We start from the raw sequence: 20,157 nt of genomic DNA, 5'->3' as shown, positions 1-20,157 counted from the left end.
TGAATTACAGCAGCTGGATGGGTTCTTCTCCTCCTTGGTTATACATTCTGTGCAGCATTTAGTGCTACAGGACAGAGAGGGCATAGCCTACCGCACCTATAGGTGCTGTACAAACAGAGGTGATAGCTGCCCAGGAGGCTGGTGGCTAACGAACACGGACAGGGTACCATCCTTCTTCCTTTGAGCCCTGAAAAGTGTCCCAAAGGCTCCCGCAGAGAAATGCTTTCTACCTTTGCAGAGACCTCAGGGCAGTGCTTTGCATCCTCACCCAAATGAGCAAGAACAAGCCCCTGCCACAAGACAGCTCAGCACCCGGGGTGTCAAGGTGCTTCCTTGGTCCTCTGAGCCCCCATGGCTCTGCGCTGCCCAGATTGAGGAGTCATCCCCCGGGAGAAAAGGCTTCATTTTAATTATCTCTGATTCAGCCTTGCAGAAGTTTTGCAGCCCCAAACTTTATATAATACTTCAAGATTAACTGTGTAATAAGAGGAGACTTGACCTGGAAAAAGTTCCATCTTAGGCAAAATTTATCTCCCCCCCCCCCCATCTTGAGCAAATGTAGTAAAGATAGGGTATTATAGGTACAGCTCTGCCCAGAAGCAGTAGCTATTAGTCACCTCATTATCGTTAGTCATCTAGAATAGCGATTTTTAAAGACCTCTAATAACTCCATCTTGTTGTTACACCACAGCCTTAAAGGGGGGCTCAGTGCAATAAAATGGGCTCCCATGCTGCAGGGAACCCAAGAGAAAAGGCACGGTAAAATAACAGGAAGGAGCCAGCAGCTAAATGGCCATCTAGGCTGCCCGCCCCCATTTTCATTTCTCTAATTAGGGAGAAGATATATCAGCTCTTTTTGTTAAGATCTAGGTAGTTAAAGGGCCTGTTTTCCCCTTGGGGTGGTGGGTTGTGGTCTCCTCCCTCCCATGGGCACAGCCTGGGGTAGGGTTGCTCCTCCACCCAAGAGCCACGTGGATCCAGACCTTCCCCAATACACACTTCCCTGAGAGGAGGAGGAAGGAAAGAAAGCAGGTTCAGAAATTTTGCCCTCCCTTCCCTCCCTAAATCAGCTTTTTTTGATTAACTGAAAGAGAGAACAAGTCTCCGGAATTTCATCAATTATCTGAATAGGATGGAAACCAGTGACATCAGCTGCTAATGAAGTAAGTCCAAATTAAGCCACTGCTTTTTTTTTTTTCTTTTTAATTTTATTATTATTATTATTTTACACAAAAGGGAGACCATCTGGCGTTCACCACTGAGACCATTCAAGCCTCCAATTAATCTCTGCAAAGCAGCATACCTCCTGGTTGTTCTGTGAGTGACCATTTCTGCAGCCCTGACCATCGGTATAGAAAATAGTTTGTTGAATGAGCTGCTATAGAAATCTTCTTGTTGCAAAGAACTCATTAGGTCAGCAATAAAGTGATTTATCAAAGACTTGGACTTCAGCCACCAGCTTCACTCATACAACAGACTCTGTTGCAGTGCTTCAAGCGAAGGCTTACAAATTGCCATCATAATCTTGTAAGTATGCCTCATCTACACCAGCCAGTTCCCGACCAGTGATGTGAAGACCAAGAAATACAATCCTTTTTGACCTCTATTATATGCTGTCAGCCATCCAGATGTGATGCAATGAGTTCAGCAGATATTAATCCTTCTGAATGGCGAGGAAAGAGAGCTCATACTCTGGAAGAGATGCTGGAAGCAAGATCGCTTTATGTAATCTTAACTTCTCCTGAGCCAGTCACCATGAGCTTCCTTTGCCAGATCACGCCAGCCCTTCGGCAAGGAGCCTGTGGCAGGGAGGGATGGTCTATCAGCCTGTGTCAGCCACACAGCAGCTGACCTCATATAATCCAACTGTGCTGGATGATATTTTCAGTTCCCTCAGGTTGAAATCTGCTTTTCCGGAGGCATCAGCTGTGTTTCTGCACTAATCCCATTCTCCCTGGTGCCTGAGCTGGGAGAGCAGAGGGAATAAGGTAGGGAAGGAGGGGAGGATTTCCTTAGAAAGTCAAAAAACTAAGTTTCCATGGTATGGAATGCAGAATCAAGCTCATCAACTTTTTCAGCCCATCATGTATGCAACTGATATTTTTCCTTGCAAAACAGACTTCATTTTCTTACCTAAGTCACTTTTCAGCAAGAAGAAAGCCCACGGCTAAGCACAGCTTCAGTAACAAGCCAAGGTGACTCAAATACATTCCCACACATACAGACTGTATTTACATTTCCATCCTCTGCTCTGCCTCTGATCCTTCCCCACCATCACCTGGGTCCTGCTGTCTCCTCACCACCTTTCTCTTGCCTCTACCAGTCTTTGCCATTGGAATTTTTCCCCTTCTGCCAGTGTGCTCCTTCCCCTCAGGACATGAACTCGGTTACATCAGCACTGAACTTTCAAACCCGTAATGTTCGAGTGGATTCAAAATTAGTCAAAACAAGCTCATCCATCAATGGCTTTTCATGTCAAGAGCTCTTAGGGCAGGGCGGGGGTGGCAAGCAGGGCCGCAGTGCACATCCAGGGAACAATGAAAATGTTGTCAAAGAGCAATTAAGTGTGCTCCTGTGACAGGTTGGCACCGCAGCTTTTCCGAGGTGAGAGAAGTCATGAAACATTTACAGTTCACCCAGCACCACCAGCAGCTACTGCCTTTTGCATACAGCCTGCATCTCAATCAGAAGGCCCAAACCTGTCTGGTACCAAAGAATAACTGTGTTTTTTAAATAACATTGATCACCTTTGATTATGACTTCTCAGTTTGAAGAGTTGAATGTCATATTCTCTATTGCTGCACAGCCCTCTTCTTTGCACTGTGAGCATTAATTAAACAGACAGATTGAATTTGTTATCATATATCTGGGCCACCAAGCATAAACATAAATAATGTCTCTCTTTGCTAATATTAGTCTAAAATCATTTGTGGTTATCAAAACATTCAAAAGAAATATGATAATAACACTGTCTTGAAGAGTTTAATCAGAGTCAAAACCCCTTTCTAGGCAGAGGAATATTGCACCCCCTTCATATTCATGGCTGTTAATGTTATTTTCATGCACAGTGAATACAGCACTTTAACACAAGAATCCAGCTGGATTCAACTGCTACAATCCTACCTAGCAGGAAAGTCAGGGGCTGAATCCTAAGAAGCAATGAATCAAAAGAAAGCAGCTGAAGAGGCTGCTCAGCAAGCAGCACATATTCCCACTAAGACCTGAGCACACCAGGTAAGATTTCCAGAAGGTGAAGGCTAGAGCTGTAAGCCAGGTATAAAAATGGAAAGAAAAAGCAGCATATAAAGAATTGGGTATCTGAAGACTATAGAGCGAGCTGAGGCTCCCTGCGTGGCTGAAGGGCTGAGTATGCCATTGACTGAGCCGACTGAGGGTTTTGGACAATATGGGAAATCAAAGAGATGTCAGGGAGCTAGAGAACCAGCATAGTTCTGCATCCCCTCCTTTCCAAATGAGGGGAGAGAAGCAAAAATTCAATAGAGAAATGCCCGTGCCTTAAGTGCTTGGAAAAATGCTTTTGTGTGAAGCGTTGTGGACAAAACACACTGAATGAAAGGCTAAGAGCCAGCGCCTGAATGCAGTACCTACTTGTGTGGGAACAGCTCCGTTTCGCTCCTGAATAGGCCTCTCACCCACAGAGGGGACACCAGCTGTGTCCTTTGCCACCCTCCACAGCTGCAGACAGGGGTCAGGTACACAGCAGCTGATCTTTTTTGTCTAACAGCACAAGGCAGACTAAGCAAAAAGCATTCTCCTCCATGGGCGGAAGCTGATAGCAAAGTCCAGGCTTACTAGGTGCTCGATTCGGTCCTCAGCCAGCCCATGAGATACCAGAGAGTTCAGCAACACCCCACGTGCCCAGGTGCTCAGAGAAACAAGTTTCCTATCAGTGCCTTTTCAGGGCAGCAGGCAAGGGAACACAGTTTTGGTCTCTCTTTGCTGTGACACAAGAGTTACACGACGCCAGAAACAAACCTCTCTGGCAGAGCTAGGGCTGGAAGCCACAGCTCCATGCTCGATAGCCTAAGCACAAGTGGTGCTGAGCTCTAGCCCTGAGCATCCGTCACCACGCAGAGCTGGGACAGGCCATTGCACTTTGCCCTCTGCCTCATCTCCTCTCCAGCAATTCCACAAATACTGATCAAGTCTGTACTATTCAGCTACAGTTGATAAGTCCTTCCAACAGCTCACGACAAGAAATTCCAACTTGTTTTATTAACCCATCTCCTATACATTTACATACCAGCAACCTAAAAATGATACAGAATTAAAAACACTTTACCTTTATCTGTAGTTATCCCATTATAGAAGCAGGTGAGTGCTGCAGAGGCAGTCATCACATTTTTACAGCATAACCACTTTAGATAAATGTTGCAGGGAGGCAGGTTTCCCCTCTGTGGGGAGATAAAGTGGGTCCTTTTAGAGCTTTGGCTAGTTTGTGACAGGAGGTCAAATGGAGATGTGAGAAAGCTGAAGTCAGCATTTCCAGGTGACCTGCATTTTGCCTTCAGGAAGTTTCTCTTTTCCCTTATCATTGCTGCCTTTGTCACCTGTAGCAGATTATTCAATAGATGTTTTGTGGTTTTGTCTCTGAGCCAAGATTCATCTTCCTCCAGGACAAGCAGACAACCCCAGAAAAGGAAAGGGCACCTGCTGGCCTCACCTCTTTGTGGAGGGCTCCTCCACCTTCTCCCTCCTCCCCAAACGGTACAAGAAGGGCAGCTTTTATCCTGTAACATGGATGAGAAATGCACCCATAACACTTCTCCTATGCCAGGTTGAGAGATTAGCTTAGGGATGGGGGTGGCAAATGTAGGAGATGCAGACTGAAGAGCATTAGCTAGATAGATGAGCACAGTGAGAAATCAAGTAAGAACTATCCAACTCACTTTCCCACAGCCCCAGGCAAACGTGAAACAACTTAGTCCAAAAATCATTCCCAAATCTTTTTCTGTGTGCCTACTGCAGGCTGTCCGCTTCTGATATCACAGTGGATGTTTCCAGGCACCGAGCTGTAGGGGAGAGATGGGGAGCTCTGGCTTTCAGGAGGACACTGGGGGGGCTTCCCTGTTTTCTTGCAGAGCTGGCAGTGCTATGTTGTACAGCCCCACTGCTCCTTCTCGTCCTCGCTGTGGGTGACAGGACCCCTTTGGGGCATCCAGAGCAAGAGGATTTACTTCTTCCTTGAGCTTTCATGCTCATTTTTGTTTCAGAAATACCAGAGCAATTTAGTTGTTTGTACTGAATGTTACAATGTTCTTGTCTCTTCCCAGTCGTGTAAGCTGGAATTTTACTTTGCAAAAATAGGACAAAATATTTATTCCAGCCTTTCTCATGGAACAGAAGTCCCCCTTCTGCTCACCTCTCCCAACAGAGCCTCAGTCCAAAGGGAAAATGTCCTTGAATACCCTCTCTTCCTTGATGAGTGCAGAGCTTTTCCCATCTGCCATCTGAGCACAGACAAGAGTCCAAGCCTTGTGTCAACATGTTCCCAGCCTCCTTTCGTAATATGGAAATGACAGTGGTTGCTGCACATGGAGCTGAAATCAAATGAATAAATGAATGTCAGCAGACTGTGGGTAGAGGCGCAGAGGTTGCATAACAGAGCCACGACAAGTGCACAGATGCAGCGCGACCGAATTGGGTGCTGAGTGGATCGTCAGGGCTTGTTTCTGAGGGAGGCACCTCATCATTTCGCAGGCACAGCTGTCAGCCGATGAATTATTCCCAGGGAATGAAGAAACAAAGTCCTCTACCCATCCAGTTACTTGTGCAGGCCACTTGGAGGGAATATTCTGTGACATCTCAAGGTAAATTGGGTGGCGAAATATTATGGAGTGGTTCCTTCTCCCTGCAGGATGAGTGTCTAGAGATATCCTACAAAATCCTTACTCTGTCAGTGTCAATAACCCTAAAAAACATATTACCAGCTGCACATTAGCATTAATGTCACACTGCAGGCATGACTACGTGGATAGGGACCAGCAGACCTGTGCTCCTTGCCCTGGCCAGGTGGAAACGACTTCTGATCCAGTAGCAGACAGCCATGTTAGCAGGAAGACAGCTCACTTGAGAAGTAAGGCCAAACTTTTTGCCACTATTTGGCTTTCTTATTGTCACTGCTCCTATTTGTCTCCCTGTCAGATGTCACTCCTGCCAACAAGCCCTCTAACCTGAACTGGAATGCTTGCTTTTTATCCCCTTCACTTGCAGCAGCAGAGACGTATATGAACCAGCGTTGCCTCAACAAACATGGCAACAGATTCTTAAATAAACAGCACGCTCCCATGCTTCATCCCCCCACACAAAAACACCACTTCAGCCTCTTTGTGCTGCTTCCCCTCCCAAACTGCAGCAGCAAAGCAATCAACGAGAGAGTGAAGTAGTAGCACGTAAAGCAGACCTGCTTCACTCCGAATAAACACACAAATAACCTCCAGTTTCAGAAGGAGGAATGCACAAACACTTAGGAGATAATTCCCAAACCCAGCAAGACAAAAACTGAGTTAAAAGACTCAAAACACCTGAGCAAGCAAAACAGTCTCTTATCCCTCACTAAAGCAAACACAAAGACGAATTGCATTCACTCTTCAACCTGGCAAGCCAGCCATAATATATTGCCTGCCACAGCGATGATGATTGTTCTTCTGCTCTCCACCTTGGCTTGATATGCACTTGGCAGATTCATAACTCTTTCAAGCTCTCCAAGATAAACACGTGTGTGCCTGATAGGGAACTTCAACTATAACCTTCCTGGAAGCATCCAATGCCCCCTTGCCTGGCAGAGAGGCGGATTCAGGCCCTACCCCAGGGACGTGGCTTAGCTGGTCGGGTCCAAAAGGGTCAGAGGGTCCTTGTGCTTCGGGAAGTCTCCTTTCCTCAGTGAGGATGGATAGGGGCACAGGTCCCTGCTGCCTGTGGATGCCTGAAGCATCCTCCAACATGCCTGTCCCCAGTCCCATGAGGACCACAGTGGGGGTGCATTGTGTTGGCCACCAGCACATGTAACGGGGGTATCCCCTCCTCTTGCTGGGCTCTGAGCTTGCTGATGTTTTTGGCAGCCCACCTGTCTTCTCCTCCCCTAAGCCCAGTAGCTGAGGAGCTCCTACTCTGCCTGATGCCCGCTTCCCGTGTCCAGACCTAATCCACTTCAAAGGCTAAGCTGCCACAAGGGACACGCTTCATGGGGGAAAAACCAAACCACTGTCACTCAAAGGGGTCAGAGAGTTTAGAAAAGTCATCTCCCCCCTTCACCCCTAAGCCATGGAGGATTAGCAAGCACCATCAGAGACTGCTGAGGTGAGAAGGGCACCCACAGCCAAAGGCTGTCAAGAACTGGGAGAACATGGGAGAGCAGCTTGATTTAGGTGAGGAGCTGGTGGATTTAAATCTTGACTGAAGGAACACTTTAGACTCACTTTTTCAGTGCTGGGAGGAAAAAAACAACAGTCTGTGGCTGTGTGTAGCATGCGGAAAATCCTGAGTTGCATCTTAGGGCTGCATACATGCATGTATACATACAAAATACATAGCAGGTGTTGAGAGAGCAGCCAGTTCATGTGGAAGCAGGAATCTGCTCAGGACCATCACAGGTCTGGCTGCCAGCTGCCTCTGTCCTTGTGCAGAGAAGGGTGGGTGAGCTGCCACCAGCCCCGTGCCAGCCCCCACATTATTCCTGAGCCGAGCCCCGCACTGCAGCTGGGCGGGAGCCCACCCAGCTCCGCACCCGCAGCTTGGGCATGGCCATGGGTCAGCTCGGCTGGAAGGTCTCCAGGAGCCACACAAATCTCAAGTTATTAGCCACTAGAGAAAGGTAAAAGTAAAAAGAATAAAGTCCCACCAAAAGAAGAGCAGGCGCATTCTCACTAGCCCAGTACAAAAAGTCTCTGTGCCCTTCAAGTTTCTCACAATAAGCAAAAGTTATGGCGGTGCATTTGTGTCGGCAGCTTCTCAGAGGCACGCTGGGGAATGGCCTCCCTTCCCATCAACTTCTTCTCTGCTTCTGAAGAAAAACTAAATCCCTCACCTTGTCAATATCGACCCTGATGTGTTAAGGGTCCATTTGTCAGGACTAATATATCGCCGCAGTGTCAGCATAGCAAGATTTACGCTTGTCTGTAAAGATGGGTTCATTTCAGAGACCTATGGAGCTTTAGTTACTGGGCCTTGGCCTGCCCTTTAAACCCCATTTCAGTTAAAAAAAAAAATGCTATAACCAGCTGCAGAGCAACATGGAAACCATGGAGCTTGTGTTCAAGCAGCCTTGTACTCAGCCCTGCACAAGTGTCGCTGCTCACAAATCTTGCCCCCCACTCCTGCCATAAGGATAAGCCCTGTTTACATGAAAGACCCTCCTGGTCCTTCAACACCATGCCGTAAGGATCAGGCTGTGTCTGCAGGGCATGAGCTTCTCCATCTCTCACCACGCCAGACCCTGCTAACCCTGTGGCTGCTCCGATTTACACTGTGGTCTGCAAGAGCAGGATCAGGCTCCGCAGCCCCAGCGGGTATCTCGTAGCAGCCCTGGAAACGGGCGGCAGCCAGAGGCAGCCCCAGCATATGGCTGGTAGAGTCTGACATAGTTTTAACCCTGCTAAATATGCAAAGAAAGAAAATGAGCGTGTGTGGGGAAAAGGACAGCAGCGCAAAGTTTTCTCCGTTTCCTTGTCACTTCTCTGCTGCTTCATCTATAACATTTGTATGTTCATCCCACATTGAAACATTTCCACTGCCTTTTTTTTTTTTTTTTTTTGTGGGGTACTGAGAGAGGAAAAACAGTTACTCTTGAAGGGTGGGCTGCTTTTGTGTATCTGTGTGGACAAGCTTATAGGAAGGTAGAATTTTCAAAAGTGTAAAGTTTTGGCAAAATATAAGAACATTTGAAAAACTGTTTGCTATCTTTTGCAGGAAATCTCTCCTCAGCTGTTTACCTTTCCAGTTTGCTTGTTTTTTGCAGTCGTTTTGTTCTTACCTTAGTCATCAAGAGCTAAATGCTACCTGACTATCATTCTGACAGGGTTTTTATTTTTTAAGAGAATGAATTTTTATGCACTTGATGTTATCTTTATTTCAACATCTGCCTTTCCCTCTGTATTTCTGGTCCACTTCCACCACAGAAAATACTGAAACTTCAGCTTCTCCTTCTGATTCTCTTTGAACTCCAGACCATTCGCGTAGTACATAACTACTTCATTGCTATGGAAACACTGTTTTAATCGGATCACCCCACACTGTTCTGTATACCTGGGTTTTGGCACCTTAATTTCAATACAAAATTGTGCTTGCTGACAGCACAGGATTTACCAAGGGTACGTGTAGTCTACCTTTCTGGTCTGCTTCCTGCAGCTCATACTGAGCCCCCTCAGCCAGGATCTCTTGATGCCCATGATGCCAGCATGTCCTAGCAGTCTGTGTACACACCTGAGCCTGAGCCATGGAATGCCATGGCAAGACTGGGAACATGGTTCAACATAGGGACCATAAGAACTTGTGGAAAAAAAAAAATGGAAGTAGAAACCCTCTGAATATTTGCTACTGGCTAACAAGAGAGAGAAGAGATACTTCATCTAATGCACCTAAGTAAACAGACATCCCCAGACTAGATCCAATTTCCATCCCCAGACAGCAAGCAGCGACACACTGGGCAGACATCACAAAGAGGAACTTCACGGACAGGGAGAGGCCAATAACAGGATACAGAGGTACAGCCAGGTTTTGAATGCACTCGTAGTGTAAAAGAGGATTTGCCACATGATAACACGTGTGGAACAAGTCTTGGCAATGAAGATCCTTGTCCAAGTGGTTAAGAAAAAGCCAAGGATAGAAAAAGCATGAAAACCATTAATCAGTAGACCGCAAGTGGTGCTGTTTCTGGCATAAGTTGAGACAATGCTGGTCATTATGACTCCAATGAACATTCCAGACCTCAGAAAGGTTCTTAATTAAATTATTACATCCCTGACTTCAACATAACTCAGGCACATGCTTGTATGCTTTCCTGAGCAAGGCTTTTTTTTCTGAATTAGGATCTCCATGATTGCAGTCAACTAATTATTTGAAAAGCATTTTCATCTGGGCTCCAAGCAAGCAAATTAAATACGATTAATGTGGGTTTGGCAGGACTCCATGCAAACAAAAGTTGCTCTGTTTTTGCGTAAAATTGGAAAATTGTTTTTTTGCTAATAGAGCCTGATGTATGAAATCTGCTTGTGCAGCTTCTCAGTATTTTCCCAACTTTTCCACTTTGCTGCAAAACTGTTGATGCAATTCTGCTGTGATAAATGAAGCCCCAAATCTCACAGCACCCTGCCTTTAGTACAAGACCTTGTAGGAACCAGAGACTGAGAAAGAATGAATTGCTGCGGTTTGCAGTAAAAGTGATAAAGACAAAGAGCATGCTGAAAATAAAGGAATCAACGGTATGCCACTTTATCAAAAGAGATATACCAAGACAGTGATATAAATCACAAGGTGTTAGCAGCTATGGGATAATTCAGGTATGAAGGCGAGTGGGAAAACATGAACCAAAACATCTCTGTAAGTACAAACACATACTAAAAAACAGATTTCATTTTGGACAGAAGTAAAATCAAACATACAACCTTTTTTTTTTTACGAAGCCCATAACGACGGTCTGCTTGTCTCTTTACTCAGTATTTTACTACGAAAATCACTTGACTTCTCCCTCCCAACAGCTATCATTATGGATAATTTTTCTCAATGAAACAGGGACTAAAACAAGTCTAAACCCGAAGCCAGTGCACGTCCATTTTTTTTCCCACTGAATTAGAGCACATCCTTTTTACAGAAGAAATTTTGAGGTGAAAATCATGAAACTGTGTTGCTGTAATACATGTCAGTAACAGAAAGGATACGTAATTTGGAAAGACCATGAAGCTTTGTCAGAAGAAGGAGCTATTCATATTAAATCTTAACTGGAATAAGGAGAGTCATCCTGATGAATGAAATCCTTAGTAAGCAGAGGGACGTGATTTTTTCCCATATATTGAAGTGATGCTAACAGCAGAAGCAATGATCATGAATATTAATATTATTTGCATACAGAGTTTAATCTCTAAGACAGAACTTCAGGCTAAAAATATTTGAGTCAATGCAACGACACGGGATGGCAGTGTTTGTCACTCAGCTCTCAGCAAAAGGAAGTTTTCCTCCTTACGTGGAGGTCTTCATGGGGGAAAACCCACCTATGCAGGCTCTGGGATGCCCCAGAAATGTGTACATGTGTTCGGGAGCAATGCAGATCTGCGTGCCCACCCGTTTAGGCCACTGACTGCGGGTGTGAAGGCAGCCCAGCTGCAATGCACCCCAGAGGTATGGGGTCCCTCGTGCAGGCTTGTTCCAGGCTCTCAACACAGGCTCTAGAGAATCAGAATTGTGTGTGTGTTGCCATGTTAAGCACCTCAGAGTTGTTTATCATTTGCATATTTTTGCATGGTTATTGCACAATTAAACTGAAAACTTCCAGACCATGCTGTCCCAAAGGCACAAGGAGCTTCAGCCGTAGTCAACTTTCAATCCTGTTAATTAGGCAGGGAAAAGAAAATGTTTTTGTCGATGCATGCCACACGTAAGGAAAGTTCATTTAGCAGCTCCTCTTATTAAGAACTAAGCCTTTTCAGGGTAGAAAACGTATATTCAGTGATATCAAGTATCACTTGTATAAAGCAATACTTTCCAAGGACCACTGAAGACCTGATTCAGACTTTTTCTCTAAGGTTCCAGCAAGAAGATTTCTTTCTGACATCCCAATCAAGTATTTTGTCTAAAAGTACCTGTCCCATCAAGTTATCCTTTAAAACAGAGAAGGGACTGGAGAAGGAAAACAGATGTCTGATGCATCCTCAACAGTGCAGCCACCTCAGCAAGAAAATAAGAACGCGTGACAAGAAACATATGCCATATATTTTCTTATGGTCTTTTCTTTCTGTTACTGCTATTAATACCATGTTAATAACTCACACTGGGACCATCTTTAAACATCTTCTAACCATTCAGTACATTTCACAGAATAATGAAGTCAGTACTGTGAATCAGCCACATAAATCTTATGACCGCTTTTAGTTTTTATGTCACTTCTGGAAACCCACAGGACATCGTACTCTGGTGCTCCTTCAGAGAGTGATTCTTGGCTTTGTCTGCGTCCCGAGGTTGCCCTCTCCTCACCTCTCCATGCCTGTGGTTGGGACCTCCGTTTCCATTGAGGAGTAGGAGGGGGCCGCGCTGACCGTCCCTGGTGCTGTACTGTACAACTGCCTCGTGCTCTTGGACATTAGCCCCGCATTGCACAACTGCAGTTCAAAGGTTACAAAGACAAGGGCTTTGCCAGCAGACTCAACACTTCAAAGCAGTGGCAACAATTGCTGGATCAAATAGAGAGGAAAGAAGTTGCCTGGGGGTTCCCCAAAGCAAACTGGAGTCTTCGAAGCAAAAACAGGATCCAGAAGAACATTACTGAGAAACAATGAGCAAAAACTGCTCATTTATGTGGAACAAAAGCCCAAGTCCTCAAGAAACTCTCCAAGTTGCTTCCGTATCCAATCAATATTTTCTCTAGCACATATGGAATGAGCCTCAGCCAACTTCCTCCCCCAGACATTCCTGTTTCCGACTATCCTCAGACAGAAGCAAGATCGCCAATTCAACGGATCTCATTCATACTTAAAGGCACCAGCTTGGAGGAACAGTCTCACCATCCACTTCTCCTGACTCAACAAATTATTGCAGATAAGCTCAGCCACAAATACACCCATAAGTATGCCCTTAGCGCACAGCAAATGCAAGTTAATGTCACTTAACCTCAGTCCTCTAATGACAGACAGAAAATCTGAAGACTGAAATTTCTGAAAAACAGCAAAGGAAGGAAAGTTAAGACTGGCTGTAGATGACACAGGAGTGGAGAGGAAGCCTGGTCTATGAGAGCCACATAAGCAATGTCTAATTCCTGTTCCATACAAGCTTGACTTCTTGCAGTAAGCACCCAAGTCCCATCAGCTTAGGAATGGACCCATTAACCTTGGCTGAGGCACAATGCCAGCAATTTACAATTGGTTGGATATGACCAAAGAAAACACTCAACCAAAATATTTCTCAGCAGACCATTTTCCGTTCTTCTCTCCTCTTGCTGCAACAAACCTCCACAAAAGTTCTCTTTTAAGAAACTGTTTGTTGCAAAATTAAAGCTAATGAGACTCCCTGAAGAGAAGAAACTGCCTCCATTTCAGCTTCAACATCTTGAGGCTCAGACAACTCTTTGAAACAGAGGATTTGCAATTTGCACACTGACAGAGATTTGCTGAGGATAACAGCCCTCCTCAACTCCCCCACACCTGCCCAGACAGCCAGCAACATTGATGGTGGGTGTTCATCTCTGCTGCTTCAGTGAGGGGTGCATCGATTTAGCTCACGTTTTCACTGAAATGGGTTTACACAGAGATGTCTGATTTGCTCTGAAATGGAAGCACTGGGGCATGCGTTACTTTCTGCTGACTGGCCAGAGCTCATCTGCTGGTGCCCATAGGCCCAGATATGCAAAGTCAGTTGGACACTAAATTCTGCTGGAATATGGGGGTTAATAAATGGTAGTGAATAACAATCAGACAGTTTTATGTGTATTTATATAAAATAAACTATACCATCATAAACTACTTATATTATATTAATTATATTATATTAAGTATATAGTTAATAAACGTTAAAACTGCCTGATCCCAAACTCATGCACAAGCCTCACTTCATTTTAATGGCATTTATACCCTAATATATCCTAGATAGAATATGCTCAGAACCATATCCACTTATGGGTATTTAATTGAAAGTACAGACACCATTCTGCAGACAACTTCTTACATTTTGATTGAATTTGTCAGTTTGTTTTTAGAAACTATCCTGCAGCTATCACAATTCCATCTGGGAAGGAGCATGTGTGCTGTCTCTCTCTCCTAGGCCCTGTAAATATCAAGAAACATAATGATTTTAAATACTTTAGAAACTCTGTGTCCACATTTAAACTTTGTGTTTTTAAACTTTGATGGACATTTATTATTTAGAGGAGCACTGTAAAGGGTAAATTTCACATCACAGCAACCTGTACACTAATTGCCATGAGTTCTTTTGAAGAAGTGGTTTGAGGGCCTCTTGTAGGAACATGGACGAGAAGAGGATGTCCTACAAAGGCAAAGCCTTTGCTTTTTCCCCGATGTGTTGCACAGGTATAGCACTATCTTGCTGTAAGTTTATGGCAATAAAGGCAATATGGAAAAAGAAATAATAATGTCTTAAATTCTGAAAAGCACTCCCTGACTTGAAGTTAGGGACTGTGTGACAGATTGTCATAATATGGTCAGTCCCAACCATTGAAGTTCTACATGCATTAAGCAGCAGTACTTGTGGCAGCACATATTTTACACTCCTTTCCATCCTGAGACCCCACAATTTTCCATTTGTATGACACTTTACTGCCTCTTCATTATATACGCAGGGAGTAATGCTGATGGATTAGCATCACATCCAGCCGAGATCCTGGCATCATCTCAGACTCATGCGATTTACAACAACTGCTGAGTAAATTGGGGTACTTTTTTAGTTCCTACTCTTTTTTTTTTCCTTTCCTTTTTAAAGATTTATCTTAAAAAAAAAAAAAAAAAAGGTAACCTCAAAGGTCTAACAAGCACACATTTACAGATGGCAGCAGCAAGTCATAAATGACATCTTTTCCTGGTACTATTTATGAAAGCCAAATAAACTGAACATATTATGAGCCATTTATAATATTCTTCGGCAGAATAGTGAGCCAAGAGACAGAACTGAAAGCCTGTTGTAACAAAAGGTATCAAACTGAGGAGGAGAACAGTATCTATAATTACTTCTACGGTGATAAAACAAGCATAGTACAGCAGATGGATTTAACACAAGATCACTATTAAATAAAACACTGGCTCGAATGCCAAGAAACGAATATTCAAGGAGGAGGGAACTCAGTGAAAGCGAATAAAGGCAGCAAACATAGTGCAGCTAGAAGTTCCTTGTAACTCCGACCAAAAAGATCAAAACCGACATAATTCTTCATGCTGGTGAACTGCCCCTCTGCAGACAAAAAAAAAAAAAAAAAAAAAGTATTAAAAAAAATTCAGGTATTAATCAAAATGACATACACAAATGACAGGACTGAGCACATGGGTGGTATAGGATCCTAACTATGTAAAACTAATAAGAAAAAAAAGGTGTTAAAAAAAAGGAAAATAAAGAGAAACTAACAATATCAACATATCAACTTGCTGAGATTTTTCACTTATCACTTCATAAACTTTTCACTTCTTCATCAGAAACAAGTTTTTTTTTTTTTTTTTTTTTGGCAACTCCATAATTGTAGATCATTGCTGGAAAACATCAGCAAAGTTACAGTCTAAAAAAGTGTTTCTTCTTGTTTTTAGAAGTTTTGAAAAAATGTATTTCATGGTCAGAAGTAAAGCTGGAATGAATTAAAGGGAATAGAGTTGCACCATGGAATACAGAGCTGCAATGCCCTGCTTTAGACCAGGGCTCCTTCTCAGTGGGTTTGGAAGCAGTAGAAAGGATGCCACCACTAAAAAGGCATTATGAGCAACTACATATTTTTTTTCCCTCATCTTTCAGTATTTTTTAAATTAAATGTTTTGTAATATAAAATTTCAGTATTATGTAATATCATCTTTTACATTAAAAAAAAAAAACAACATTTCAAAAGCTTAAGACTCGCCTAATCAGCTAAGATCATTTAAGCTATACTATTATGTGATCTTGGAGAGGGTAAACAGTACAAACAGCAGAAGATATAAAGTCAGGAGCAATGTATTCCATCACAATATAATTTCATAGTAAAAAAGCACTGGGCGTCATAAAAGATTCTAACCTACAATGTCCATAAACTTTCTCACTGACCCAAACATACCCTTAAAGACTCAGGCTGCACCAGACCACCTTTGCAGGTGCTGTGATGGATATACAAACTGTTCACTGCTGCGTGTGATGATCTTGAACAGTGACACAAAAGCCAGGCATAATAACAAACCCTGCTCCACCTAAACACTCAGCTTCTGATTATTCTGGGGAAGAAAATCTTATATTGGAAAACTGGGAACCTTTGCTTTAAGGCTTGTCAAATGATTAATGTATGCAATGGATGACCTTTGGAAACTGTAACCTACAATTTACTAATTTAAACAGGGATGAGTAAGTAACATTACGTTGTGGCTACTCCTTTATCACTACACTCGTATGTATGCTTTGTATGGAAAACTTTATTTGATAATAAAAATAGCATTCACAGACTTTCTCCTTCTTTGTTGCTACATCATATACATAGTGTCTGTTCCGAGGAAAGAAGCTTGTACTGGGTAAGTCCACATCTACTCATCCTAGTGTTATGTATAAACCCAATTAAGTCAAATAAAGCTATGAACAATGTAGTATTTATATATGCATAGTGTTTTATAAAAAAGATTGGCCCACATACTGCTTTTCATCAACACCGAAAAGAGCATTATGTCTATAGCACATTGCAAGAAATGATGATTGAAGAACAGAGACTGCATACATGTGCTTAATAATATATAAGCAGGCCCACCATGAAGAAAGAAATGATATTCAAACCATCAAAAGCTTTAGAATTACTTATATAGTCTCCCATTTTAAAACAGCTTTACATACCTGATTCAGTTTACATTAAAATATATCCCCCTGAATCAATTTGTTCCATTTTCAGAAATATAAACACTTAATCACATTCCTCACAGCTAAATTTTGTCATAAATCCTCTTTTATACAAGAAAAAGGCAACAGTTTTTTTTCTTTTTTTTCTTTTCTTTTTTTTTTTTTTTTTTTCCAACAGGCTCTATTAATTACAATTTAAACTGTACACACAATGATCGGCCATCTTCTTTCTTGGTTTTGTTTTTACAGTACCATGGCAACAACAGTGATAGACTTGCAATGTTTTTGTGTTCATATGGAAAATGTGAAACAGTATACATGTACACACCAATGCACTGTAAAAAGCAGCAGTTTACTTTAGTGGTCCAACAGTAACGGCAAACATTTTGGCTCAGCTAGGCAGTAATCCATTAAAATCTTATACCAATGCTACAGCAGACTTACCACACAACTTGCAAATTTGAAAATACAACTTAGAAACTTGCAGGTTTCCCTTTTGCTGCTGTTCTTCAACTCAAATTTACAGCATATAACCAGTACGGATAGGCTTCTACAACCAGGTTGTCCCACTGATTACCTCTTTTTGCCCGTGTTTTTTCTTTGATACATCTGATACATTTTTTTTCCCTTTTTTTTTTCCTTTTATTTTTTTTCCCCAGCAAGTGCACTCCTTTTGTCTCAGTAAGGATGAACCAGTAAACTAAAAACTTAAATACCTACGAAAAGGAGAATTTTCTGAATTTGGCAAAATAAGAAAAGCCCACTGGTTTTGCCTGAGCAGAAGGAATACACCCGCTCCGAGGGAGGACTCCGCTCCCCACCGCATTGTGCCTTGTCCCAGGATCCCGTTCCCTTCCCTTGCTTCAAAGCAGACAAAACAATACCATGCATGCTCCGGTTGCTGTCCATATACATCTAGAAGATGAGTAGGGCTGCGGTGGCTGCCTTAATGACATATCGTTAAGTGTTGCTGAGGCTAATGAGAGATCAACAGTCTACGTTAGTGTGTGACACAGGCATGGTGGTTACCAGTCTTTCTGCCTTTGCGCATCCTGTAGAGGGGGGCCTGAAAGTATAAACTGTTCATGGAACAAACTAGAAATTCCTTATCGTAAATCATCTTGTGCTGTGTGGGTTTTTTTTTTGTTCTTTTATTTATTTATTATTTATTATTATTATAAATATCCTTCATTGACACAGTAGTCTCTTCAAACAGTTCTTGCAATTTTAGGAACATTTTGTCTCTTTCTTTTTTAATTCCTTCAGCAGGAGCGCTCCATTCCTACTGAGATGAACAATATTCTTCCTTCCCCACCCCCAACCCTTAAAAAATTTTCTACATACAGTGTAGCAGTGAGTCACTAGAGAACAGTCTGGATCAAATTATTCAAACTTGGTCATAAAATCCTTTACCTATATTATATTACTGGCTACCCCCATTTACTATATTGGGGAGGGGGGAAAGTAGCCCGATAAAGGAATTATTCTTAAGAAATCTACAAAGAATGTAGAAACAGAACTTTATAATCCTTTAGGACCAACATTTGGCAAGTAATTAAAAAAAAAAAAAAGAATACACTGAAAAATACTTTCTTTAATATTATACATCAGGCACAACACTTTGTTTTGTTTGTTTGTTATAAGATTTCATCTGCATAAAAGGTTTGTAGGACCAGCAGGTGCCGGGTGTCTCCTCGCCTTGCGGAGGCTGGATCCTTCCAGCTCCCGTGCTCTCTCCTCCACTCCCGTGGCGTGGGGCAGGCGACGGGGACCCCGGGGGACCCCTCAGATGCTGAGGTCGGTGCTGCACTCCTTGTAGGGCCGCCTGCGCTGCTCGGGCAGGTGCCGGCGGCTCGCCTCATGCTTCCAGCCGGGGTCTTCCCTCTCCCGGTGGCCGGCTCGCTCCTCCCTGAGCCGTCTGTCGGGCGACCTCTCCCTCCGTCGGTCGGACGACTTGGCCCGCCGGTCGAGGGAGGTCTCTCTTCTCCGGTCGGGCGACCTCCTCGGCTCTGTGAGTCTCTCCAGCGAGCGCCGGCGCCGGCTGGGCGACCGCTCCCTGCGCCTCTCGGGGGAGAGGTCTCTCCTCCTCTCGTGCCGCTCCCGCCTCTCCAGGGTGTTGTCAGCACTCCTTGTCCCTTCCCTCCGCTTTTCGGGAGACCTCCTCTTCTGCCCGTTCACCACCGCCCTCTCCGGCTGCCTCTCGCGCCTCCTGTCCGGCGACCTCTCCGTCCTCCTGCCTGGCACGGTGTCGTTGGTTTTAGAAGTCCCATTCCAAGTGTGGTGTTCATTGGGATGTCTGCTAACCTCTCTGCTGCCTTTTAGGTCTCTAACGTAAGTCCGCCTGTCCCCATGTTGTGATGATTTGTGAAGGTCTGGTGGATAACTGGACTCCAATGATGGGTGCTGCCGTCGGTCGGATGGCGCGGGTTTCATTTCCGATACATTTTGTGAACCTGTGGCGGGACTGTTCCTGTCACTGCTGGGGTCTGCAAGAAAATAACAGCAAAGCGTTTGGTACCGAAGCCTTCCGCGGCGCCGTGACACCACTTATCACTCTTCAGACTTCATTAGTGACAAAAACAAACAACTGTTAAAGCAGTCAGCGAAGGCTAACCGGAGCTTTTGTTAATTTAACTGCGAACAACGAGAGTTACAGGTTAGTACTGGTGCTGCTCTGTTCATTAGCCGTGTTTTGGTCCAAGCCGATATCGTCTTTATGCTCTTCTCGTCATGGGGCATTTTACATTTCCCCCAAGCCCAATTCACAATGTTTTGCTCACACTACTTTCTCTACAGTGGGGAAAAAAAAAATGTAGTTTGGGTTGTTGGATTTTTTTTAACAGTTTCCAATAAAGAGGGCCGTTAGGAAATGATTTTTTCTTTTAAGTCTTTTGAAAGCATTGCCTTCCAGTTGTGGGAGGCTTTGTTTCAAATAGCGGAAAAAAGCCACAGAAAATAGAATTGATTATTATGTTTTGACCTTGTAAAATAACATTTTGAACGTGTGAGAATTAGACTGTAATCAAGCAATTTCCATTTTACTTAATCTCACTTAATTCTGCCACGTTATGAGAAGTCCTAGGGTAGATTTTGGTTTTGCCACAATGATTCAACAAATGATGACAGAACGTATGATTTTTTTTTTTTTTGTATCAAAGCAATGGAAAGGTATTGTAATATGTAGAATGGCTTTGATTAGAACCTAATCTCCAGTTCATTATTTTCATGTAGCGTTTCAGGTAAAATACAGCTGAGCTACCTCTGTAACAAACTGCAAAGCAGCAGGATAACCCCCCAAACCCAAACCCCAGCCCTGCACTGTAGCTCAACTACAATCACCCTCGTCATTTGTAAAGGATGTTTATGAATGATTCATTAGAGACACGGCAAAGGTATCTGTGCTGACGTAATGTGAGCATTCGTTTTATT

General features: G+C 43.5%; 1 protein-coding gene across 27 annotated transcripts in view; it reads right to left on the bottom strand.

The window, feature by feature from the left end:
* Positions 1 to 15,548: 15,548 nt before the first annotated feature.
* The window catches only part of MAGI1 (membrane associated guanylate kinase, WW and PDZ domain containing 1), a 326,290-nt gene continuing 321,681 nt past the window's right edge, over positions 15,549 to 20,157 (bottom strand). For 25 of the 27 annotated variants that reach the window (XM_035546638.2, XM_035546640.2, XM_035546642.2 and 22 more), the window contains one exon: positions 15,549 to 19,214. In XM_035546638.2, coding sequence (XP_035402531.1) covers positions 18,514 to 19,214 — 701 coding nt within the window. In that variant the 3' untranslated portion in view covers positions 15,549 to 18,513. The remainder of the gene's footprint in view (positions 19,215 to 20,157) is intronic. The other 2 variants (XM_035546657.2, XM_050712789.1) reach the window with 1 other exon arrangement.

Source organism: Cygnus atratus, chromosome 10, assembly GCF_013377495.2.
Source record: "Cygnus atratus isolate AKBS03 ecotype Queensland, Australia chromosome 10, CAtr_DNAZoo_HiC_assembly, whole genome shotgun sequence".
NCBI classification, from domain to species: Eukaryota; Metazoa; Chordata; class Aves; order Anseriformes; family Anatidae; genus Cygnus; species Cygnus atratus.
This window is presented reverse-complemented; position numbering and strand designations above follow the sequence as displayed.